This window comes from Corvus hawaiiensis, chromosome 10, assembly GCF_020740725.1.
Source record: "Corvus hawaiiensis isolate bCorHaw1 chromosome 10, bCorHaw1.pri.cur, whole genome shotgun sequence".
Lineage (NCBI taxonomy): Eukaryota > Metazoa > Chordata > Aves > Passeriformes > Corvidae > Corvus > Corvus hawaiiensis.
Genome location: NC_063222.1, coordinates 16,202,758 through 16,229,276, shown reverse-complemented (window position 1 = coordinate 16,229,276; position 26,519 = coordinate 16,202,758). Strand labels below are relative to the sequence as shown.

The 26,519-nt window shown below is 38.3% G+C and overlaps 2 protein-coding genes across 7 annotated transcripts in view; both read right to left on the bottom strand.

The window, feature by feature from the left end:
* Positions 1-550: 550 nt before the first annotated feature.
* LOC125330717 (platelet glycoprotein V-like) lies at positions 551-7,031 on the bottom strand. The gene is made up of 2 exons (XM_048314221.1): positions 4,139-7,031; positions 551-3,310 (listed from the first exon to the last, which is right to left on the bottom strand). The coding sequence occupies exons 1-2, from the start codon at positions 4,200-4,202 to the stop codon at positions 1,356-1,358; spliced, it is 2,019 nt and encodes a 672-aa protein (XP_048170178.1). The 5' UTR covers positions 4,203-7,031; the 3' UTR covers positions 551-1,355.
* Positions 7,032-7,124: 93 nt separating this feature from the next.
* The window catches only part of ATP13A3 (ATPase 13A3), a 58,374-nt gene continuing 38,979 nt past the window's right edge, over positions 7,125-26,519 (bottom strand). For 4 of the 6 annotated variants that reach the window (XM_048314219.1, XM_048314217.1, XM_048314216.1 and 1 more), the window contains exons 17-33: positions 25,991-26,008; positions 25,746-25,899; positions 25,540-25,660; positions 24,240-24,364; positions 23,176-23,354; positions 22,598-22,720; positions 22,437-22,516; positions 21,707-21,749; positions 21,500-21,609; positions 20,562-20,658; positions 19,606-19,678; positions 18,626-18,803; positions 17,767-17,954; positions 17,248-17,336; positions 16,971-17,051; positions 13,167-13,256; positions 7,125-11,690 (exon numbers count right to left, since the gene is read on the bottom strand). In XM_048314219.1, coding sequence (XP_048170176.1) covers positions 11,493-11,690; positions 13,167-13,256; positions 16,971-17,051; positions 17,248-17,336; positions 17,767-17,954; positions 18,626-18,803; positions 19,606-19,678; positions 20,562-20,658; positions 21,500-21,609; positions 21,707-21,749; positions 22,437-22,516; positions 22,598-22,720; positions 23,176-23,354; positions 24,240-24,364; positions 25,540-25,660; positions 25,746-25,899; positions 25,991-26,008 — 1,947 coding nt within the window. In that variant the 3' untranslated portion in view covers positions 7,125-11,492. The other 2 variants (XM_048314215.1, XM_048314220.1) reach the window with 2 other exon arrangements.

Here is a 26,519-nt window from a genome sequence, read left to right as displayed (position 1 = left end):
GAGCCCAAGGAGCCAAGGAACCACACCCAGAGGTTTTAAAGCATGTCAGAGCCTTTAAGGGCAAATGAAGTCCTATAATGTAGATAAAAGCTGATAGTTAAATCCAGGAGCTATTAAAGCACAGGCAGTCTGACAGCTACCAGTCTACTTATGAACTAAAATATCCATACAATTCAAAATATTAATATAATGTCAGTATAAAGACCAAAACCCACACTATTGCCTTGTAGTTGCCTTTGCACATCAACACTTGAAAGGGCTGGAAGTCAGGAATAGCTCTATGTAATAAGGTAAAAAACAGTGAGACTGAAAATGCGACTGAACACTCCAAGCTGATGGAGTTGTGTATGTTCCCCAGCCAACTTCAAAATAGAGGTGACACTTTGTGGCCCTCAGTTGAGGCACTCCCTGCCCCTCGGCTGCATGCTGCCGTTTTGCTAGCCAAGCCCAGGAGAGACCATTCCTTTCTCTCCTAGCTCAGTCAAGACCAGCTCTCAAACCAATTCACCCTTGTGGAGCCCTGGGCATCCACCTGGTACTGTGGTTTCAAGATTCCCTGCATCATGCAACCAGGAACACCTTATTTATTCAGACCACTGGCCAAAGCTTAAGGATCAAACTGTTTACTTAAAATTCAGAGTTGTAGTAACTTTACAAAGTTTCCAGAAAACCTCCAAGCAACCAATAAAATACATGAAGGTTATACTTCCTAGCTCAGCATCTTCCTCTGCTGTTAGCTTTAACTGGTACCCCTTCCTCACGCCACATCCTGGAAAGGGGCTGGGGACAGAAAGCAAAAGTTAAGACACTTGCACCACACCATTCTGCCCACATCTCCATTGTTTAAAGGTCCTTCCAAGCATCTCCTCCCAAAAATACCATTTGTTTTCTCAGCAAGGAGACAAAACATTGCAGGCAGTATAGGGCATAATAGTATTGGAGTACTTTGGGCAATCTCTAAAGCACAGTTGAAGCCATGTTCCTATGTGAGAGTATCTACATTGATGGCACTGCATCTGAGCAGTGAACACTCAGCAGGCAGCAGTCTCTGGCAGGGACAGGGCTGCCCTTCAAAGCAGGAAACACACAGTGCACGTGTAGAGGTGACCACAGATACTTTCATTTCGCCCTCTGGGTTCGTGCACCAAGAGCTGTAGCAACTCACAGTGATTACAGCCACTCTTGGCAAATGCTGCGAGGTGCATAAAACTCATTTCCATTATGTTGTAAAGACAAGGTCTTTATGGTCTTTGCTATGAAGATTTGTAATCCAGATCTGAATCGAGTATTAGCTGCTGAAATGTTCAAAAAGCATCCAAAGCAACACTTCTAGTTCTTTTCTGGGCTAGATTTCTCTATCTTCTTAATATTCTTATCAGAACTACAGGCTGAGCAGGAATATTTCTGGAGTGCAAGAGTTGCCTGGTTTTACCCATCACATACAGACTGAGCACAATGACTACAGTCTGGAGTGTTAAAATCAAACTGTGAAGGCACAAGAATATCTGGCAATAAGTCACTCTGGTATTAAAATAGGGTTGAGCACTGCTGCAGGCTGGAAACTCATCCCACCCGACAAGAGTAGTTAAATCTGTCCCTCTGACACTGTTGGTTCGTGCTATGATGCTAGGAGAAGTTTGGACTGGAACATCTGAGAAATGTAACCCAGGTTGTCCAACATCTTCAACAGGGGAGGAGGTAAAACCTGGAGTTGCAGGAGGAACCGATGTGGGTATGCTGATGACTTCCGTGTCGGATACTACTGTTACAGCAGTCTGCCGAGATGATGTGAAGTGCTCTGTCACAGGAGATGTCAAAGTCTGGGAATATGTTGAGCTGAATGTCTGATATGTCATGGCTGTGGTTGGCAGGCACTCTGGGTCATCGATGCTTAGAGACACAAGAGAAATATTCTGCAGTGCCATTGGGCTGTGGCACATTAGAGACAGCACATTTCTAACTATTGTCGTGCTCTTTTGGAGCCATTCTCGGAAGCCAAGAATTTGGCAATCGCATTTCCAAGGGTTGTCATCAAGGACAACTTCTTCCAGCTCAGGTAAAGCAGTAAAGAAGTCTGCAGGAAGAGACTGCAGGTTAGTACTATTCAGGTACACTTTCTGGAGGCGCTTGAGATTATGAAAGAGGTTTCTAGGAAGAACCCCAAGTCTTGTATCAAAGAGGGAAATGTTCTGCAGTTTCTGAAGGCTCAGAAAGATTCCCTCTGGCAAACTGGAAATATTACTTGTATGGAGAGAAAGGCCCCGCAGTTCATTCAGGCCACTGAACACATTCCTAGGAAGAACCGTAAGCTCTGGGTTAAAACTCAGCACAAGAAGCTCTAAGCTTGTCAAGTTACTGAACACAAAATCTGGTATTGTTGAGAGCTTTGTGTGATACAGCCATAGGCTACTAAGATGCCTCATTTCTCCAAACAATACCTCTGGAAGAGACTTCAGTGGGTTCCTGTACAAGGTCAGTTTAGACAGGCCATGCAAGTGCAAAAAAAGCCCAGAAGGCAAAACCTGAAGCCTGTTTCTGGAGAGTGTCAGGGTTCTCAGTTTACGAAGACAATGAAATGCATCAGGGGCAATGGAATGGATGTTATTGGAATGCAGGAAAAGCTCCTGCAGCTCCTTCAGGCTATCAAACATACCAGACTCTATTGAAGACAGCCTGTTAATATACAACATCAACCTCTCAAGCCTGGCTAATGCACTAAATATATTTCTAGGTAGTGCTGCTAAGTAATTTCTTGACAAGTTCAGTACTCTGAGTTTGGCGAGTTTCTTCATCATGCCACTGGGAAGTGCTGTTAGTTGGTTTTTGTTCAAGTAAAGCTCCTGCAAACTAGCCAGTTTGTCAAACAGATTTTCCTTGATCGATTTCAACCTGTTACTTTCAATGATCAGTTGCTGAAGCTGCACCATGTCATCAAATGCTTCTGGGGGAAGTTCAACCAGCTTATTATCCAGCAGTTTGAGGACTTTTAGCCTTCCCAAGCCTTTAAAAGCCATTGGTGAAACCAGAGCGATGTTGTTTGAAGACAGGATGAGATGCTGCAGTTCCACCATCCTAGCAAAAACATCCTGCAAGTATGATATATTAGCGTTTGTTATGTGAATTTCTGTCATGTTGCAAGGCAGATTTAACAACTCCAGGTCTTTTATGTGGGGGCCAGAGCAATGAATTGCATTTTTTGAAGAGCAGTCGCACTTCTCAGGACAAACAGATGCATCCAACTGGAAGAAAAGCTTGATCATCACTGACAAACGAAACACCAACATCCTTGTTGAAGTGCCAGAAACATTAGCTGTTACAAGAGATAAGAGAGAATCCGGATTTGATCATAGGTAACTTAGCAGCTCACAAAGATGTGTGATTACATCATAAAACCTGCAAATGTGTGCAAAATTGCCCTTGCCTTGAAAGCAAACTTCAAAATCTCTTTTATTGTTGACTGCCAATATTTCTAAAGAGCTCAGCTTACACTGAGAAGTACAGATAAATTTACTTTTGTAAATCAAGTATTTCGTGTTTGTATTTGTACTAGTTAACTATAATAAAAGTATACAAAAATCATGATGAAACAAGTAGTCAAAAGACATGTATTTATTTGAACAGAAAAGCATTACAGAAGGGTTTGGGTTGGAAGGGACCTTAAGGATCATCTATTTCCAACTGACAGGGACATCATCCACTAGACAAGATTTAGTATATTATACTAAATTACATGCCAAAAATATTTTCAAAAATTATCAAAAGGTCCTGCACTCACAGTGTTTTTCCATTGTAAGTTATCTGAGGTTTAAAAATAAAGTTTAGCCTGCAAAAATAGACAATGGAGGTAAAAAGGTTGTCCTGTACTTTAAGTGGTGAAAAGCAAAACAGCACTGTCCAGTTAAATCATGCCTCAGCATTTTCAAGTGATGGCTTCTTGGAACATCCCAGGAACACATAAGAAGGAACAGGCTATTTTTGACACAGCCTGAAATAACACAGAAGACCCCATGTGGCACAGGACAGTAGTGAGCCTCTGATAACCAACAAGTCTCATTTCAACAGCTTAACACAATACTGTGCTATCAGCAGTGGCATTAAAAGTACAGTGAAATGAGAGGAAAGAAGTGCACAGAATTACCTGGGAAGTTGTAGCAATAAAGATACATCTGCATGAAACACACCACAAAGCTGGAAAGTTGCATACATTTCTAAAGAAACAGGAAAGCAATCATTGTAGGTATAAATGGTAATATTTAAAAGAGAAAATCAAACAGAAACCCATAGTCTAGAAATACTTTCTCGATGAAATCAACAAGTCTAAGTGTATCAGAAACCTGGAGGCCAAGGACCTGGCTGAGCAGCAGAATAAGCAGCAGCTGGACAGCTGGAATAGCTACACAGCTTCCACAGACATAACTGGAATAGCTGACACCATCAGTCTTCTGCACCAGGAACATGGAGGGAGAGGAAGGCTCCATCCCCACCTACCCTTTTTCAGGGGCAAGGATGAAGCTCTCCCATACCAACCCCACAGACAGACATGGGTGCAACCCCCATCACTTAAAGAGAAGTCAGGAGGGATAGCAGAGCTTCTCATGAACCTGAACTGCTGACAAGAAGACACCACAATTGACCCAAAACTGCTGTATGTTCAAACCAGCTACTGCATTAAAATAATAATAAAAAAGGCAAAAGTGAGTGCTTTAAAAAATATCAAAAATTTTATTTAGGTTCAGAGTACTGAAGTCTAGTAAAATCTCCATCTCTCCCTCGGCAAGGGAAGGACATGGCATTTAGTGCTATCAATGACCAGCAACACAGTGCCACAAAGCAACATCTCAGTGGGCTTTCCACAACTCACTGAATGACATATGCATCGCCAAAAAACAGCATGAGGTATCACTCTTCCAAAGGTCTTTTACATGTCAAACAAGAACCTTTCAGAGAACCTCACCCACCTAGTAATCCTCCCCACCCCTAAACACTCTCTCATAAGCCAGTGATGCTTTTACCTCCACAAATTTCTAGCTCACCCTGTCCCTGATCCTACCTATCCCGATGAGCAGTCCTCCATCCAGAAACACATTTAAGAAATTTCTGTTTCAAGCCCTGACTGGCATCTCAACCTGCACCAGATTACCTCAAGACCACAGCAGAACTACAGGATTCAGTGAGACAAGAGAAGTAACGATCTAGAGAACCAAATGGGGGAAAAAAACCCAATTTATTATGCTAGAAACAGCAAAAGCAGGTCCCTTGGAAGGTATGACTACAGGCCAGTCTGTAAAATCAGAAACACACTAACACTAGTTTGTAGGTTAGTGATGTCTGTTTTCCTGGTCTTATAGCAAAAGATAAGAGAGTATACAAGAAGACAAGGTTAGATGCTCAGAAGTGCTAGAAAGCACTAGTTTTGACAAACAAGCAACAAAATGGTAGAAATTCTTTGCAAGATATGAAGGCTACAAGTGCTGGCACAAGAACTGGATAAGCTTACAGGTCTCAAACATCTAGAGCTGCTAACAGCATTTTTTGAAGAAATATTTAAAGATTTTAACAGTACAGAATACAGCAATACCCACAATAAAGATTGTAATTATATATTGTCATGCATTAAAATTTTCTTGAATGCTCACGTGAGACACCTGGCATTCCAGAAAAGGCACCAGTCTGTCTGGTCATTTACCATGGTCTGGTCTACAGCCCCTTTCCCTTTCAGCCACCCCTTAATATTTCTCAACTACAAAAGGATGCCAGAAGCAACGCATTAATACTGTTACTATATTAAAAGTCACAAATCAGTTTTGAACTTAGTTTTATAGAACACTGAGTACATGTACTGCTTACAGTGGTGCTTACCTCTTTTACTGTCTTGCAAGTTCCTAAACTCATACAAGCATGAAAAAGGAATTTTGAGCTGTACCTTAGAAACTTATCTGCTTTTTAAAGGAACTTACTAGGAGCAGAGCAGGCAATCAGGCTTCACCATGACACTGCACTTTAAATGGGAAGTAAAACAGCAAAACGCATCCTCTAGATAACACTTTCACCCGTTTTTCCCCAGTTACTGAGACAGGCCAAAGGCCAAACAATATTGTAAGCTTCAGAGCAGATTTTTGCCTACAATTGTGCAAGCAACCAACTCCCACAGGTTGTATGTAACTCCAAAAGCACAGCTTGAAGCTGCTCACATAACAGGAGAAAGTTTTAAGTCACACACAGAAGCACAAAACCCATTTGTAGCTTCTTTGGCAGTGATATTGGAGTACGTGCTTCAGGCAACCTGAAGCAAATCTGGGTCAAGTCAGAAATCCACATTTCAATGTGAGATGTGATCAGAAATTTCAAATTTGTTAATATAGTTCCACCAGTCTGCTACATAGGTTTTGAAGGAGTGGACACCTCCACTCTAAACAACCAAGTGCTTGTACCTTCACAAAGCTGCTATGACTTCTACTTTCTTGCAGAATTGAAGTCAAAGCAATTTCAGTAGGGAATGAAGGGGATTTTTATTTAGTGCTTTGGCTAAGCATTCCAAGGTTGACACATTTAGTTTCTGCTTCTCCTCAAAGTCTTCTGGACTGGCAGGCCAACAAAACCTAAAACCTGTAAGATTCTGAAAGAGAAAAGCTAAGTTTTTAAAACAGAAGCTGAAATTGAAAGATTAAGTTCTTGTTATTAAGTAAAAAGATATTTTAAGTATCTTGTCTTCAAGTTTAAAATAATGTGCTCTGCCAATGACTGTTTTGATGGAAGGTGAGCCACAGGATGGAAAAGATGTCTTCATTTCCACGTGATTTTTCTGAAGATGACTGTGACAATGGTGACAGCTCAGATCATGCCTCCCACATGCCCAAACAGAAGGAACATCTGAATAACTGAAGGCAGAAACAAGCTGCTGTCACATGTACAAGGTCTGGCTATAGCATGGCTCCCAAAAGCCACCAGGTAAAGCTGCAGTCAGTGTGATTCCCCTGCAGAACACCAGCACAGCATCCACCCTTCTCCACCCCCATCTGCAAAACATATCCATGCCATCAGAGGGAGTAAGTCTGTGTTCTTCAACAAACTTTGGATCTAATTCTATAAAGAATATTTAAAAACAATTTCATGAAACTAATGAGAAGAGTTAAAATATCCGTTCATTTTAATTTTATTTTCAAAGAGCTTCAGTCACAAAAATGATTTACAAGTCTATTTACAATTCTATTGTACAGTTATTTATGTATGCCTCTTGACAACAGGGTACCATTCTAGAGCAGCAATACATATTTTAAATACAAAGATGTAGTATCATTTCAGATTTAAAAATAAAAGGAAGCTGAGCTTCTAGAGAGCGCTGTAATGATGAACATTTTAATCTGTTAGGCTTGAGGAATTAATGACAAACTAAGTAGTTTCTGGTTCACATAATTATTAAACAAGCTGCAGTTTGTTGAAAATAGTTTTAAAAACCTGAAGCTTTACTGTATATAAAATCAACATATTCAAGACTCTAAAAATTGTCAAAAACCCACAGCTTTCCCTTAGACATACAAAACCCTAAGTTTACAATTCAGAATTTCACGGGAGAAATCCTACAGGACTTGAGCTCTCTCATTTTGTGATGACCAACATAAGCATTAAAAATTTGCAGCATAAAAAGGACTCCACATCTGCTTAGTATTATACTGCATACACATATACAGTACAGGATTATTTACCCAATTTGGGATGACTGTTCAGCACAACCTTCATGAAGAAAGAAAAAATAAATAGAATTAAAAATCCAACAACTTTTTTAAAAGTGCAACAGTAATAGTTTCCAATTTAAAGTTAAGATGAATATGGACAGTTCTGTGGGTTTTTTTAGCTGCTTCTATTCAAGCATTATTTGCAGCATTTTCTTTTTACAGTAGATTTAGCTCTATAGTACATGAAACTAGAGTTACTGCTAATTGAATCTGAAGGGAAAGGGAAAAAAACTTTAAAAACAACCCTGAGGGATATACAATTTCATGATCTTGTAATTTATTTCTAAAAAGTAATATTTATTATTTAGCAATTGCTTTTCTGGATAGACCAGTCCTTTAAGTATGTGCATAAATAATATTTAAAAATCAGTAATATGTACAAATCCTAATACATCAAAATAAAATACGTACAGATTAAAGTCTGCATACACAAATAATTTAATAATAAATCAAACTCCTCAACATAAGGCCAAAATATACAGCAGGAAGAAAATGTCTACCCAGTATCTAGTGGAGCTCACTAACTTGGTCTGTTCATCTGAATCTAGATTTCCAAGACGAACTCTAAAAGAGATTTTTTTCACTACGAAATGAATTTTACCTTACTTCAAAACAGAAACTGAATACACTAGTGCAGAACTAGTTTGCTGCATTTCTGAAAACCAGAAAAACTAAACTGCTCAAAATGAGAAAAATTATAGGTGGTCAAATTCAGCTCTTGGGCAGGAAGGCATAAATCCCAGTAATTGCAGAAAATGCAAAAGCTGATTTTGTGGCTGAACTTGCAACAACAAGACGGATTCTCAGAAAAGCTGATTTATTATTCTTGACTAAGCGTCAGAGCTCAAGCACGCAACCTCAGGAACATTTACCAACCCTGAACGCAGACCTGGAGGAAACAAGCTCCCATTTGCAAAACATTCAAGTTTACTGTGCTCATGAGCCATCAGTCACTCGGTTAAGTGGAGACACTTGGCAATTTCTGTTTTAGTAAGAGTTCCCTAAAATGTTCTCCAAAGACAAGCCCACTTTAATAAGCTGTTTCCTCCTCGCTTTCTAGGTAAGTCTAATAAACTAGAATAAGACTGAAAAACTAGCTTCAGAAACCAAACAAGCTGAGAGAAGTTATCAGGGAAATTATTAAGCAAAAGCATTTAAAAGGGGAAGACAAGTATTTTCTTTCAGTTCTCACGGAACAGCGAATCTAAAATGGTCAGTGAAATGGAAAGCAGAAGCTTATGCGTTTAAGGATAAGTCACAGCTCCCAGGTCCAAGATGCATAGCTTCACAACATTTTTCAACTAAAGTATTATTTTTGTTTAGATTTGAATACTACTTACGCAGCTAAGAATTATTCTTCATCAGTTATTCCATGCTACAAAGGTTTTGTAAAATCAACATCGGCAGAAATTAGCCAACTGACTCAGGTTCATGACTAATATATCCAAGTCCACAGTTGCAGACCCCTTAAAAGCTACCAATGTTGTTCAATGTTTATGACCGTACAAAGCCAGGATAATAAGAACATTGCTCTGTTGAATGAATGCTAAGAAAACCACTTCCCCCTTTCCCCCTGCTCCACTCCTCAAAAACAAACAACAACAACAACAACAGAAATCAGGAAAAGAGTTGACAGCTGGACTGGAAGATAGTATACCATATGCATACTATTTAGGAGGAGCAATAACTTCAACAACCAAGTTCTAGGAAAAGGTCTTCCAAACCATTTAGCACCACTTTTAAATTCCTTGTTGGCACAGTATATTCAACACTGCAGAAACCACAACATGATTGACATTAACATGGTTAATGGTTGGACTTCATGATCTTAAAGGTCTTTTCCAACCTTAATGATTCTATGAGCAGCAGGGCACTGTCCATACTGCCTTACAGAACAGCACAAGAGAATAAGGCTTGATCTGAAAAGTTCTGCTTATTAAAACAAGGCTGGAATGGAATTGTCTCCACAGGAATTTAAAAGAACAAAACAAAACAAGACAACTCAGAAAAAAAAAAAAAAAAGAAAAAAAGGAAACAAAAAACCCCCATTAACATCAAAACCTCAAATTCCATCATCAGAATATACACACTTCAAAACAATCCCAGCCAGCCATTGAGTTTGGGGCCCTCATTCCACAACTGCTCTAAAGGACCCGACTTCCTTCTCTAAAGGTTCTCTATCAAATCATGACTTCTTCAGACCCCAGATCCTCTCCCAAAGCTTGGAGGTGTCTGGACCAGTCATTTGCCTCTGGTCAAAACCAGACTGATCAAGACTTAATATTTATAATCTTCCCAAAGACACAAAAGAACACTTTTCCAAACATTTACAAAGTTGACAATGGTTTGGAGATCAGTAATTTGTGGGTTAAAAAAACCCAAAAAACCAAAACAACAAAAAAGTTTTAAGCCTTGCAAGTCAAAGCATTGTCTGCCTCTACTTCTTTGCAGACCTATTTTTCTAGTGGTCTTGTGTTCTGATACTGCGCATGGCAAAATGATATATGGCTACCCCTAATGCTTAAGCAGCATTAGTGGTGATACAAGCTTTTATTTTTTCTATTTTTCTTTTTTTTTTTTTTTAATAAATAAAATCTGCATAAGCCTTACAGTTCTGCAGCAAGACAGACTTTAGCTCAATTTTCTCTTAATTTTGTTTCATACAGCTACATGTAGCACTTAAGACACTGGCAGACTCTTTGAAATGCCCATGTCCTTAACGTGCACAAATCCCAAGCGTGGGCATGTGACAATAGACCTCCCTCCCACTCCCGTATCACTTGCAGCAGTAACTCTGGTCTTACCACTTCAAGGTATATAGGAAAATTATCTTTAGATTTACAAATAAAACATGGTCCACAAAGGGATAATCCAACCCTTCTGCTGGAAAAAGCAAGGTCTATGGAGAAATGCATAGCTAAATGTAATAAAACATGACATAGAAGAAAGTGTTTAGATTCTCCATCCTTCTTTCTCCAAAAACTTTAGAGTGTAGCCAAATGGCTCCTCCTCTGGAGGCCACCTAAGCCCTTCCTTGTGGTTAGCTAGAAAAGAAGTCAAGAACCCACATGAAAGCAATGTGCTTATTTCTTAAGGACAGAGCATATTGCTTCTACAGCATTCCCAATTCCTGCTGTGGCAGACTAAACAACTGAAATTAGAACCCAAACATTACACCTGGAAACACTCCTTACTAATAGAGACAAACTTAGAGGTACACACACACACACGAACTTTAGAACCGTTTGAAGACACAAAACTTTTCATCAGTCATATAAAAACCAACCAACCAAACAAAATAACCCCAACCAACCAAAAAAAACCACAAAAAACCCCAAAACCATGACAAGGCTATTATGCACCTCTAGTACAGCCATGAAACCATTACATCATAAGGTTTACATGAACACGTGCCCAGATAAGCAGGTTAGAACAACTATTAAGATACTCCAGGCAAATAATGTGAACCTGTTTTAACTGCCCTGCAGTTTAAACCTTCAAATGCATCTCATTTAGGAACAATGAAATCTGAAAGAAGGTGGAAGGAAACACAATCATTTTTGTTCTGCCTAAGGTGACCTACATTTTTAAAATGTATAGCCATAAGACACCTGGCTCTGAATTTTGTATTCAGAGAGACGAAACAGTTGGAAATATCTGCATTAGAATTTGACATTTAGCACACTGCAGTTTCAAATAAAGCCTTAAAATTACATTCTTCTGAATACTACTGAAGATACATGCCACCAAGATCCACTGCTACGTTACAGTGATGATTTGATATGAACCATTTTCTTGGGATGGTACTTTTGCTTCTGTTGTTGTCCTGGGTTTTGGTGGCCATTCTGGATCAACCAGCAGTTCCTGAGCTAGGTGCATATACTTGGCTTTTGGTGTCTTCTCTCTACAACCAAATAGGGAAGAAAGCAAAGAGACTCCACAGCGGTCCCCAGCCTCCTGCAGAAGTGAACAGATTTGAAAATTGGATTACCGTAAGAAGAAAATAATGTCAGTAACAATACAGTAAATCACTAGAAGAAAAACTATTATTTCAGTCTTTGATTTACTGTTTCATTACCACATTGGATTGGACCTGTAGTAGAGAAACTCTTCTGCTGTGTCATCTCTTCTATACTATTGTAGCAATGACATTCAAAAAACATTAAGAAAAAGCAAGTGTTCAATATTATCATAACATCTAAGACCACCAACAGTTTTTATGCATATTTTATAATCATTTCAATAATCACAGATAGAACAGGCAACATTAAATGATTTTACTATTGGAGAATAAAATCCTGGTCTAGAAAAAGCAAATTCCCCAAATCTCAAAACACTTCTTAAGCCATGAATTGTTAAACTGAAGGCAGCCAGTCAGACAAAAGTAGCAAAATTTAATTTGCTGATACTGTGAAATCTTAATAGTGCAGGTATTAATAGCTACTTAAAAATACACAAGTTATTGAACTTAAGTCTTCGTTCCTATGTTTCCTCTCCCAGTCTAATGCATGTAATTTAATTAGCTGGGGAGGAGAAACACTACTCCTCATTCTCGAGACTGAATCCCTATAATGTCTCAGAGAACACCTATAGTCTGCAGGGCTGACATCTTAATGGTAATATATTCTGTAGTTTTCATCATGCTCTAAATTTCAATTGGTGAACTGAACCAAATGTGAGCCTTGAGAACAATTTCCATTCTTCAGTGAACACAAAACAATTTGTTCTACGACAGCCTCAAACTGACAACGTTAAATCTGAAGTGAATACATTTAATAAAATTTAGTGCTGAGAAATAAACCATTGTAATTCTAGCAAGCACAAATGTACGATCACCCAAAAGTAATAAGCCAACAGGCTTAAAGCTAGTTTTTATGGGATTCACAGAGATTTCCTTCATGTATTAACAGCAGAGGGGCAGACCAGGCCAAAATTCATGGTCACCTGAAAAATCTTTCAGTGTCCTAAACCATCTGAAGTAGTAATAGTGTGTTTTTGTTTGCCATCTTGTTTTGTTTCATTTGTACATGCTAAAAATTACTGCTCTCAGACAATGACCTAAAACTCTAAACCAAATTAATTTAATTTAATTGCTTCTAAGCAAATCAAGATGTTCCCAGTCCTAACATGCTAACTTGTGACACCACAAATAAAATTTGCTAAAGTGGAAACTAAAGATAAAGTGAGAAAAGTCTTAAAGCAATACTCTAGGTTTGTGTCACAGTTCTTGCACACACACTAAACTCCGTAAGTGTCAATAAGGAAAAGAATATAAACCCAAAATCCTTTCCTTTCAATATTTTAGTTACAGAAATCTAATTTAAGCAGACTTAAGCTAAAGATAAGGCAACAGACACTTATAGATAATTAAGAGACAAAACTAAATGAATCCACATGCACTCAAATGATGACAGCAAAATACTCGTCTCCAACCTGAGGCGGCTGGGGTATGGTGAGGCGAGATTCTCCTTGTTTGTCTCGATTGAACACAACCTTCCAAAGGATCATATCAAGGAGGACATTCTGTGAGACATTACAGTGAGCGGGAAGAGTTAAAGAAACTAATGATCATTTGTTGTTAGTGTGCACATTACAAATAAAACCTGAAATAGTGCTTTAGGCATAACTAATTCAGTGGCAAGCAAAACTGAGTTTATGCTGCTTGCTGGTACTTTTGTGATAAACATTTTCATTCGTAAGTGCTCATACAAAATTTAAGAATATGAATGTGTACTTCAAATCAACAGCAAACTAAAACTGCATCCATTGATATGGGTAAAAATCATAAAGACACATTCTTAACGTGTTTCAATACTCTAAAAACCTGTGAAGCACCACATGAAGATACAAGTGCTTAGAGCAGTTTCCCCATAAACCATCTTTAACATTACAATGTATTTAATTTTGGAGCTATGCTTTGTTCACAGTCTGTTTTAAACCAGTGACATTCTCAGAAAAGCAGCAGTGGGGTAGCAAAGCTGAGCCACCAGCACGAATGAAGGAATTTGGTAGGCATAGTTCCAGGTTTTTAAAAGAGGGCAGAACTTGAATAGTATGTTGAGCACATCTGGTTATCCTCATACAGCTGCACAGGCGGACTCAAGAGCTTTGAGCAAATCTGACAACACAGGTGTGAACCTGTACCTTCCATGGCCTCAAGCCTACAACTCTGATCCTTGGACAGATTCCACTTCTAACATCTGACTAACCTCTGCCATTGAAAATGGGGAGCTGATTAGTCAGACTTTTGTAACAGATTTTTATAATGCTTATGATTTTGTAATATGCCAGAATTTGATAGTGCTTTTATAAAGCATTGGCCAACAAATCTTCAGCTTGTTAGATGTTCATTTTTGAAGCCGGTCTGGTTTAAGCATGTCTACACCAGGCATCAGGGGTAAGGAGGAACAGCTGCTAGGATCTGCCTTTGTTGTGCAGTATTTTCTAGCATCTGGTAGAAAGAATCTGCATGCTTTGTGAATCTAGTCTGGCACCCACACAGAAAGAGCAAAAGCATTTCAGAGCATTTCAGACAACATGTTTGGGACAACCACAGTCAGAAACTATTCCTGTTGTAGAAGCAAGGACAAAACTACATTATGACCATAGCGTGACACAAAAGTGTCATACTGGCAGGTGTGACTAAAGATCCAATTCCTCATGTATCTCAAAATTATGAGACTTAAAGAGGCAGTTCCTGAGGGATAGCTCTCAGCAGAACAAACTCTAGGTGAAATAGAGTACCTCGTTAAAAGATGGAAGGAGCTGCCACCAGCAGCCTCTCCCAGATTCTCAGAATGTGACATGTGCACCAAGTCTGTAGTGAAAAGTGTAGGAAGCAGAAAATCCAGCCAGGCACACAAGGAGAGAAAAACAATGAGATACTGGAAGTGAAGGAAAGAAATAGCCTGGGATTTTCACACAACACACTGGACCCAAGGAGCTGGCACCACATGGCAAAGCTTTAGGGAGTATGGAGTAACACTGCTGGAATTGGACAAATGCAGTTCAAGAGTTGGGCTGAAGTTATGGAAGGTGTATTGTAAAACAAGGTTTGGGGTTTGAGGATCACTAAACAACAGTCCTGCTCGGACCCTGCTGTACAGTAGAACAACTCATCTGCTGTAACAAAGCATTCACCTTACACTTACAAAGTGGAAGAAACTTGGTTTAAGACAAAGCATAACAGCCCAAACAATTAGGACCAAGAACTAGGTACTTCTATTTTATTACTAAAGTACAGGCAACAAGATAAATAGGGAAGTCTGTTTAAAAGAAATGTGCCAAATCACCCCTGCAGTTTTGGTAATGAAAGTTAAATGACTGAAGTGTAAAAAGATGCTAACTCAAACCTGCATAGGAAAAAGAGTGGGGTGAGGTTTGAAATACTGGGTGAAAGAAAACAGTCTCCAGGTAATTATATTGCTTAGGTGATGCTTAGTGGAAATTCACAAGTTTTCAGGCTGATGTGACGACCAGCAAGGCCCACAAGTGGAACTTTATGAACACGTATTTAAACCAGAGGAGAACCATTTGTCCTCAAGAGTGACGTGCTGAAACATGAATTGGCACACTGTACAGACTTTCTACTGGAGCCCTTACGCATCCAGAACAGAAAGAACACCAGATTCTATAAAAGTTGCAAGATCATCTGCACAACGAAGAAATTTTTCAGCAGATGGTAAGCTTATTTCTCTCAGTAATGTTTATCACTGGACTGAAAATTAAAGTTGCATAGGAAAAAGTATTTCTGTCTAGGAGGTTTGTTTTAAATTTATCAGAAGACAAAGAAAGCCATGATTCTGAAGCTTCAGAATAACTATTTTGTTTCAGTGGTAAAGACAGCAATATACATAAAATTTGACTTTTCATAAATAAAAGGAAGCAAAAAAACCCCACTATTAAGTATTCACTAATACAAAAAAATGAAAGAATTCAAGGGCATAAAGGAAAAACATCACAAGAAGGGTTAGAGTGCATACAGGATAATGTAAGAAAGGCACAGGAGCTTTAATAGTGGATAAACTTGTTAACAACAAGACAGAGGCCAAGAAAATTAGTATCTACTGCCATGTTTTGGAAAAGACACGTTGTCGTCTGTCATGTGAAAACACTGAAAAACATGTTCCAATAGGCAGCAACATAAGAACACATTTTGCAAATTCTATTTGGAACAACATTTTAAACACAAAGCCTTGATAATTTTGATTCAAGCATCTGAAAAAAACCTTTGAGTTAATTTCTACTGGGTCACAAATAAAAGGGAAAAACATGTTAATTGGACAGAATATTAATGCTGTAGTACTCTTTGAAGGCCAAAATTATATGATCCAAGCAAATATTATGCTGGTTACATTGACAGCAATCCCTCACATTTTAATGGAAATACTGATTAGAAGCTGTAGAAAATCTTACACAGTAAAAACAGATAATTGTAGTGTGCAAGCACTACATAATGTTGGAAGGCTTTTTCATCTTGTAGGAACGAAATGTGACTCATGACTGCAACCAAAACCCAAATATATTCAGGTTGGAAATGCCACCTCAGTTAACAGGGAGAAGAACTAACCACAGGAATAAAAACTGACTGTGAATCCAGACTTCTTCTGGAAGATTTATCTGTCAAACTTTGATTCTTGGAAACAAAACAAGGCACTCGGATGAAAGGTAGGGCATGTTTCTGCACACATTAACTCTGGAATTACAGCAGAAGAGGTCAACATCCAGAGTGACTGACTTTGGACAAGCTCAGTGATGGAAAAAGCAGATTTGCATGAACATCTCTACTTCTGAACTTTGATCATATCAGACAACTGAGTTACACAGACCTACATTATTCTGAACAATAAGCTATATGTACAATCCAAATGGAGTACAGGGGGCTCCCCTAGGGATTTTATATAGTTCTCTAGTACATTGTTATTCTGAAGTAACACAGAAAATAAAAATGGAGTATTTTAATATGAAATAGTTGAATTATTAAGTCTTTCAGCTCCCTCCCTGCTCCCATTTTTTAATAAAAAAAGATTTTAAAATTACACTTTTAACACAGAAAATCTTGACACCTTAAATCCAGCCAACAAGGACATTTGCATGTCCTTAAGAAATACACACTTAACAAGAAAACAGCAGCCACTCAGAGTGGCATGCTGTGAAGAGAGACCTTCTAAATAAAAGATGAACACGCACCCTAAAAAAGAAACACTTAGAAGCATTTTTTCCATTTGGATTTCTTACCTCCGTCAGCACAGATACAACAGCATTTAGAATAACGATGATGACAATTCTTAGGCGCCACTCAGGTGGCACACACACAAGCTGTGGAAACAAGTTGCCAGAGGTTAGAAACACACATGTGAAATAAACACACATCCAAAACAGACTCAGCATTATAAATTCTCCCGCCCCACCCAGTGACATGATGCTAAAGTTCTGCAGGGGTCACACCTGCCCCAAAGGCAACCCATCAGCTCCCCCAGGAAGCTGACACACCCACAGATCTGCTGGCTCTCACCTCAAGAAATCCGTCAACAGGTTCAACAGGATGCAACATGATGAAAAATATGAAGACATAAAGAACTATAACAGATAAAACAAACAGAACTGTAAAAGAAGAAAAAAATATTTTAATTGGACCATCTCACAATCAAGAGTTTTAGACAGTTTTAACAAGTATCATGAGTTCATCACTCCCTGGACACAACCTCTCTTCACCCTCTAAACCCCTTCCCGGCAAATTTTGGCAATACTAGTTGTGCTGATAGCCATAAAGAGACAGAAGGCCTGAGTTTTTCTCACTGGCTCACTTTGAAATGTATATACACATATACTTCTACAAACAAAGCAACTATTAAGACAAATTCCTCCATACAGTTTAGTATTTCATTATTTCTAGCTGTGATGATCAGAGGATAATTGCACTATGATCTCCTAGCAACACTACTGCTGCTGAATTGGCATAACAGAATTGTCAACAAATGCACAGTCACTTGGGAGTTTTATTTGGAACTCTAAATACCAAGAAAGGACTTACAATTTTTGTAGCATGGTTGTCTAAAGGGCTTTCCTTTAGAAAATACAATTGCCACTATGAGGTACTGAAAGCTGGATATAAAAAACAAAGTTGTGTTTTCATAATTTTTAATGTAATGTTCATCATGAATAGTCTCATTCCCGTGGTGTGCAGAGCTGGTGTTCTTGGTGTCCAACACATTACATGCACTACAACATAAAAGCATTGAACACTGAGCTATGGAGAAGAGGCAAATAAGGTCCACTTATTTACAAAAGTAATGACAGAACAAATTGCTACAGTAGCAAAAAAGCTTAAACTTGAGAACATATTACAGGTACTAAGAAATAACTCAAAACTGTGGCAAGGAGGTAGCAATTTTTTTGAATTCAGAGCTTCGAGTTCTGTTATGCTTCCAGTTTGTAAATTTTCCACGTGAACCGTTTAAAAACTGTCATTGTAGACAAACTTCAGAAACAGGCAAGAAAATATTGCAATCTAAAAAAAAAATTAAAACACGTCTTCATTTTCAAAAAAATGAATTTGATTTACTGTAACTCTTAACAGTAAAACAAAGCTTTATAATATGAAAGAGATAAAATAGATCTGAACCATTAATTTCAAACTTCTACCTCATCTGTCCTAAAGTTGAAGAGTCATTAGACCAAGCCATCTGACTCTGACCCAATTTTGCTTTTCAGCCACTGGGTAGCTCCCATATATTAGTATGCTTTTCAGAAGAAATCGGCAGAGTAAAAAGCTGCCATACAGAAGCTTTATTTTCAAAGTCCCCAAAGGGGGGCAAGAAAGAAGAGAGCAATTATTGCCTATAGCTTTCCAATTACTACTGTACCCTGCACAGAGCCACTGAAACACTTACTCAGAGTCTGCTGTCCAAGGCTCATACCAGGACTGCTGTTTGACCCAAAAGAACCCAAAGGTTTGGAAAGCAAGGCAGATGATGATCTGAGACAACACGGAACACAGAAGTGGACCTGAGATAAGACCTGATGGAGGCCTTTGTGCAACAAGCTCTGTCCAAGCAGGGTTCAGACTCACTGCAAAGAGAACAAAAAACAAATGACACATTACATCATTATGGTTTTCAAGAGTTATCCTGTTCACATTCTGTGGAATTAGAATGTCTTGCTCATGACATCACTTTAATATTTAGTCCAGAACTGCAAATGTGAAACTACCTTGAAAAGATCGTAAAGCCCTAGAACAATGCCACAGTGCCTTCTACAGGCTGCTTCCCCAGCAGCACAGCATAGCAGGGGACAGTAGCACCATGAGACTTAAGGAATTAGTAGTGTCTGGCCAAATTCCCTTTGTCTGGCCCAAGGACTTACAGCTTGCCTCCTCGGTTTTGGACTGCCATTGCTTCAATGAAGAGGTTTTTATTAAAACTTGAAAATAGAATTCTACTGCTAGCCAGTGAATTGAAGGCTAGGCTCATATGTGGAATCAAATGTTTCAATAGGCAATACTTTGAATGTAACATTTTGTGGACAGAAGTTCAAAGTAAGAATGAAAGGAATCAAAACATTTGAGCAAGATATTGCAATAACTCCTGTTTTGATTCCAAAACCAGCTTCCTGTACTGTGAAGACTTAGTTGCCCAAGATCGTGCCCATGTCCTGCTTCTTGTATGAGGACACTTCACAAGTTTCATATGAGTTTAATTCAATACACAGTGGTGGTTTGGGTTTCTTAATGCACAGATGTAATAGTCATAACATCTTCACTGTATGTCACAGTGTTTTCTCAAAACCACATGTAATTAGGTATTGAAGAAAATCTGACCAAGCAAAAAGTGGTTCACAGAAGCCAGCAATAGTCATTCAGTACAATACTTACTAGTGAAGACAAGCACCAAAATGATTGCCAAATCAATGAAGAGAAACTGGAAATCTCCCAAATTGCTCAGGATCTAGAGAGAAATCACAACTGAAACATTGGTAATTTCTTCACACCCCAAAAAATTTACAGTGATACTCTTACGGCATTAATTCTTTGAATTTCACTCTATAAACAAGACAGTGTCCTGTCAAACTGGCTTCCTTTACCTGCAGAAACCCTCAATACTCTACAATTCACGGAACAATTCCTGAAGTATCACGGTATGAAACCATTTCAAGATGGATAAGCTATTTGCAATTGAAATTTGTTTGTAATCAAAATTACATTATTGAATCTTATATACCAATGCAATAGCATCTTAGGCCCACAGTTCTTTAAACACCATAGCCTCACTAGGTACTCATACAGCTGTCAAAATTTCCACCTCAAAGGTCCTTTAATACTCTGCAGCTATAACTGACTCAGAATGCAAACTAAAATACAAGATTTCTACCACATGCCATTATTATGAATCCAATCATATTAACAGGAAATACTCCACTTTGCTTCACCCGCTGCCCCCCCCCAAAATCAGTACTTCCAACTTCTTTCAATTCTAACATAAAAGGAATGCATTGCCCTTTAAAAAATGTTAGGCTATTTCAAACTGCTGAAAGTTTTTACATAATTGAAATTTGTATTTTTGCTTTGTTTATATGCTTATCTGGACTTCCCACTGTAGAGACTTTCTTTTCACAGCCATTGGTTATTGTCTTTTCTAAATAGATACTACCATGTATTTTGTACAGTTAATACAAAAAAACCCAAAATACTAACAATACTTTTAGTCTAAATGTATTTTTGAATGCATGTGTTGTACTCAAAGGGACTTGCAACAATTTGCATTAAATATCTATCAACTTTCAAATTTCTGAATTGTGCTGACACTGCATAAGTATTTAGAGAATACTTACAGAATATAGCAAAGTAACAGTGATGTACTGGATGATGCTGTATAATGCCATGAATTTAAACACACAGAAGGAAGTTATTAAAGCAGCACGGCCTTCCCTGTCAAAATAGATGCAATCATGTAACTACAAAGCTTTCTCTGCAAGCAGTTCAGTTCTGCCTACCAAAACGTTAGCTGCAATTAAACACACCAGAAAACCCTTTGAGGGACATTAGGCTGCAGACAGAGAGAGAAACAGGAGTCAGAATGACACACTTCCACCAACATCAAAATTGTGGGCTGCCTTCTGAACTCAGCCACCACCTAACTTCAGTCCTCTTTGGACTTCGTGTGGCTTTCTAACAGAGGTTTTAAAATGAAGGTTTTTCTACAAAAACATCTATGAAGCATTAGTTTACTGCATGATTGAATGAACACAGAGTCAGCCACAGAGCTGCTGACTTCAGAAATGTTTCTGATAATGCATTACTTCATTAGTACCCCACAGATCCCCAGATTCTTCTTTGGCTGACCTTTATCCAAAAATCATTACCTAACTTCCAATTCAAGAGTAAAAAATTGGTCAAAACCTGTTTAGAAATTGTCTTCTACTTTGTATGGTGCTGAGCAATCACCTGAAGATTTTTACTGCTTGCAATTATAACAGCCTTTATGGAAACTAGCAAAGTCACTATGACAAAATTAAAGACTAATGTGTAGAAGTTTGGTCATGCTTTGAAAAATTAACTTTACATGGACAAAGGATTTTATAACAAAATAGTAAATCATGCTGTGGCAGGGTTATGCTCAGAGTACCTTCAGTACAGAAACAGAACCACTATAAATGTATGGATTGTTCTGTAATTCACACTGGTTTCTTACAACATCAAATATATACTAAAATAGAGCATGCAAAATGAGTTACACAGACACACTGAAGTTCACGGTCAGTGGCATTACCTGATCAGCTTTGGCACACAGGAAATACTGGGTGTCCTGGAAGTGAATGGTGATGCCACAGAAGCCTCAAGTTCAGACAGAGATATACCACCATGTGCCCTCTTTAGTGCCTGCCAGGTAACATTGAAATAGAGACCATTTTAGGACTTGCTTTCAGCTGTACAATTTAACTGAACAGTTCTGTATGGAAAATAAAAATATACTTACCCCACAGTCATTTGCTCCATCTCCACACATGCCCACATAGTAACTATAAAAACCAAACAGACATCAGCATTCTAGACCATTCTCCAACCACAGGCCATTTAGCTTATTTCATTAATTACTTCTATATTGCTTTGAGTTATTCAGGGTTTGCATAACATTATGTGTGATCATTAATGCTGAAATCAATTACTGTTGCTGTTATACATATAAGGAAGTAGACAGAAAAGTAACACGACTGACATGTCAATCAAAGCAATAATGGTGAATTAGCTCTCTATCAGACAAGGTGGTCTAAAGAACAGAACCTTTGCTCTAGGCAATGACACTTCTGTAGTATCTTGTAGAGCTGCAAGGCCTGACACCAACAGTCACATATTGATCAATGTGAACAGAAATCATCCTGATAATACTTCTGGTAATACACAGAAGATATTTGATGAGTTTGTTTCATAAACCAAGCAACTGCATTAAAAAAATATGTTAGTCACTTTATGCACATATTCCTCATTTAAAACTTCATGAAAAGTCTGCAACTTTCACAACTAGCCAGCAGATGGTACTACTCTCATTCTGTTGGATCAGCTAATAGGCTGATCTACCAACACAAGGAAGTTCCATCAGCCCAACCTTTTTCTTCAGGCACAACAGCTAGCAGCATGCATAATTTTTGTCTCCTATCACACCAAACACAGTCAACCCTCTCGCTTTCTATGCTTAAGCAAATACTTACTCTACATTTTGTAAAGCTTCCACCAACTGCGTTTTCTGATCAGGCGCCATGCGAGCAAACACGGTGCCGTGCAGCACGAGCTGGAAGAGAGAAGAGTTCTTAATGCTCACAGGGCAGTCTGTTCACCATTGAAAGTACCCATACTCAAGTAAAATGCTCACCTTGGGTACCAGGTCCTGAAAATGCTCCAAAATCACCGCGAATGACTTCCCATTCATTGCAAAATGGTATTTTGTCATCTGGAGATCCTCAAGGCTTTCATGGACCAATTTAACTGGAATATCCTATCAAAAGTAGTTTAATACTCCAGCTGTAATGCATTACACAGATACCTTGCCATTTCAAGCTAATACTCAGAGGGGTATTCCTACAGATCCCACACAAGCGAAGGTTTGTAAGAATGTCACTTGAAAAATCCTCATATAATGAAAACACTTACTTATTACTAAGAAAATGTGGTTTAATGTTTCAACTACAAGCAGCTAGAGCAGTCTTAACAGATTGAAATGTTGGGAAAAAGCCCTGTCTCCTGCACAAGTGAAATGTCAAATGTTATACCACAGTTGAAAAACTACCTCCCTCAGCTGCTTTACTAGTCTTTGGTATTTGAAGATCTGAAAGTTAACTAGTATATCAATTCTGAATTGACACTTAACAGAAGATTTATTTAATGGAATAACATAAGAAGAACAGTAAAACTAACTGCTTACACTCTAAGGGCATAATATAGTCATGTTACCTCTGAGTTTATGGCTGGTGATGAACTAGTGCATTTTGCGAGGGTATCTGCATAATGCCAGTTGATCCTGGCAGCCTGCCCATCCTTTGGAGGTAGTGCTTCAGCAATAATGACCTTATCCTGAGGTAGAATCATTCCACAGTCTCTGGCCACAGAGATAGCAGTTAACATGTTATCCCCTGTTAAACAATTGCATTTAAAAGGGCTTCAGTCAGAAAAGAATCAATCATACACTGATATTCCCCATAAGAGAAAAGCTAACAAAGCCAGTTTAGAACTAGAAGGAAGACTGCCCCACGTACCAGTGACAACCTCAGAGCAAACCAAGCCTACAGACAACAATCAAAGCCTACCAGGTAAACCCCCTACCCTAGAAATTTTGTGTGCTACTTGGAGTCATAAAGGTCTCTTATTGACCAAATCTTAGTGTATATGGAAAATCAGGCAGAAAACATGCAGCCATTTAAAATACTGCTTTTTACACAGTCACAGAACATGCAAACAGAGAGTTGTATTGCTAGCCTAGCAAAACACTCCAAAATCACACCACCTGTGATTTAAAAAGCCAACACATATTGTATGGAAAACACTGAGCACAGACACCTAGCACACTTACAAGGACCTAAGTCATTCTCCCCAAAAAAATCCAATGCAAAGTGACTTTTCATAGTATAAATCAAAATGGTAGGGACCCTCAGGACATCCAGTCCAACCTCCTGCTCAAAGCAAGTTCAGTCATAAAATTAGACCAGGACTTTCACTTAGCCTAATTTGGAAGACTTCTAAGGGTTTTCATCCTCCAATTCAGTATCAAGTAGCTTGTACACAGAGCTAGGGAGCAGAAACTATGAAGTGGAATTAGAACCTCTTCTGCTTTCTCTGACTTACCAAGCAACTTGCACCCAAAAAGAAATAAATTAGTGTCTGTATACTTTCGTAAGTTTCTAAACTTCCCTGTTGCTATAAACACAGTGTAAGCCTACTGACCCTAAAATTTGACTTCATACACCATATCAGAACAAGACCAAGAAGAGATTGACCTTTGAGTATGTTTACATGCTAACCTGTAACCATGACAGTGCGAATGTTGGCTTTATGCAAATCTTCAAGTACAGCAGGGGTTTCTTGCTTTAACTTGTTTTGCATTATAATTAACCCCATAAAATCCATGTTGCTTTCAATAGCATCTCTGATGAAAAAGAGACAAGGAAGAGATTATAAGATTTACAATTATTAGATGAAGCCTTAAAAGCCTGATTTTCTGCTTATTAAAGAAGAATGTGTGGTTTTTTAACCATGAAGTAATTTGCTTTATAAAAAGTGATGTGAGAGATACCATCACAATAACTTACACTTATTTCCCTTGTTTTAATTGAAAACCAGTGTGAGAAAATGTTGTTTCCTCTCAAGCACAATTTTCAGTTTCTTCCACAAGAATGCTTTCTAAAGGAAATTACAGTCTCAAAAAGGTTATAGCTAGAAAACATGCTCTGAAACTAACTGCATTCACAGGCCAAATATTAAGATATGTTTAGAGTGCACATCTTTGTTTTCCAAATTAGCTGAACCTTAACATAAAAGCCACCACATTATGTTACAAAGGCATGCAAGATTAACAGGCACTACCTAATTAAACAGAGAAACTAATTAACTTTGGTTTACATAAAAACATCAGCATATTTTACAGGTCTTGGCTACTGCTACTGTAAATTTTCACACCTGAAACTGGAAAACTCATTTCTCTGCTTTGCCAAATGTTCACCTTGTACACAGGGCTGATACAAAAGAACACAGTCAAAGCTGGCATTTTCATAGCTATGCTACACATTCAAACACTGTGGGAAAGACTACATTATTCACAAAACTAGGCTCAGCTGAAAAATAACTAACAGGAGGTTAGTTGAAGGAAGAAACCTTTCTACCTCCCAAACCTCTGACAAGCTCTGCAATGTGAAAATGGACATGCTGCCTTTAGAAGACAAAGAAACTGCATCAAACATGCACAGGAGGATTTCACCTACTTGCTATTATCCTTAATAAACAGAGATGACATAAGTATGTGCAAGTAAATAAATCAGATGAGGTTTACTGCCACAATAGTGTAAATTGGACACCATGAAAATAATATTCCAGTTCATTTCCAGCTTAAAGCTCATCCTCTGAATTCACTTCATTGCAGAAAAAACTTCCTTATCTTAAATGTCCAGGCCACAACTAAAGGATGCACAGAACTATGTATGTCAGGACAGAAGAAAGCTAAACAAGAGTAGTAATTGATTTAAACAAAAATACACATTACATATTAATTCAAAGCATGCAGCTTTTAAAGCCTGTTACTTATTAAAAAAGTGAAGTCACTCTTACCTGCTAATAGTCTGGACTTTATGCCACGTAAGCTTAGACTCCAGTTTTCTGTGAGCAAGAGCAATAACTCGGAAGCCCTGCTTAGTATATTCTTCCAGGACATGCTCGAAGTCAACAGGAACTTTAGAAAGATCAAGTTTAGAGTTATTAAAATATTCATCTTTCAGCTGAGCTATAGAAGAAATAAAAATAGTTTGCCCCTTTACCTGTTTCCTGCTTACACAAGCTGGCAATCACTTCTGGGGCACCTTTCATGTAAGCATCCATTCTCTTTTCCCCTAGAACCCTGGCTATTACACACATGCGCTGCAACACCGAGGAAAACGGAAACTGGCGCACAATTCCAATTTCATACCCAGTCTGTGTCACACAGGAAGGAAGGAAGAAAAGGGTTACATCCACATACATCTTAAGAAAAATAGGTATGTTCCTAATGGAAAAGTGCACTTACCGACAGCTCAAACAATTCCTGAAAAAAAAAAAAAAAAAATACAGTCACCCTAAATATCAATTTTAAGTATTTCTTCAGCTACAAATTATTTCAACATAAATCAGTAAATGAACCTGCACAGCATTCTTGGTATCAAGTCATATTGTATTTTCAATGGATTTCATAAAAGCTAAATATAAATATACTGCATCTGTTTAATATCCTTTACTTTAAGTGAGACACAGTAGAACTGCAGAGCTTGATTTCTTTATTAGAATTTGCAAGACCCTTCATAGTCCAAACTATCTGTTTAGCCTTTGTAAAAGACTGAAGTACAATGATGTTTCAGAATGAGGCCACGATTATTAAGTATATCCCCCAAAAAATCATGTAGTAAGTTTCAAGAATGTTCAGATGTCAACTACTGCAAAGTAATTGCTGCTGTGCACGTGACACTGAGCTCTGAACAAAAGAAAGACACTTTTATGTACTACAAAATATGACTCATACAGATGAACTGACCTGTTATACTCTCCCACTACCCTGTGAT

Bases quoted from the DNA above. Each gene is read 5' to 3' on its own strand.
- LOC125330717 (XM_048314221.1), bottom strand. From the start codon at position 4,202: ATGCAACTTTCCAGCTTTGTGGTGTGTTTCATGCAGATGTATCTTTAT. The intron at 3,311-4,138 runs GTAATTCTGTGC...CTCTTGTAACAG, and splicing joins TTATTGCTACAACTTCCCAG to CTAATGTTTCTGGCACTTCA.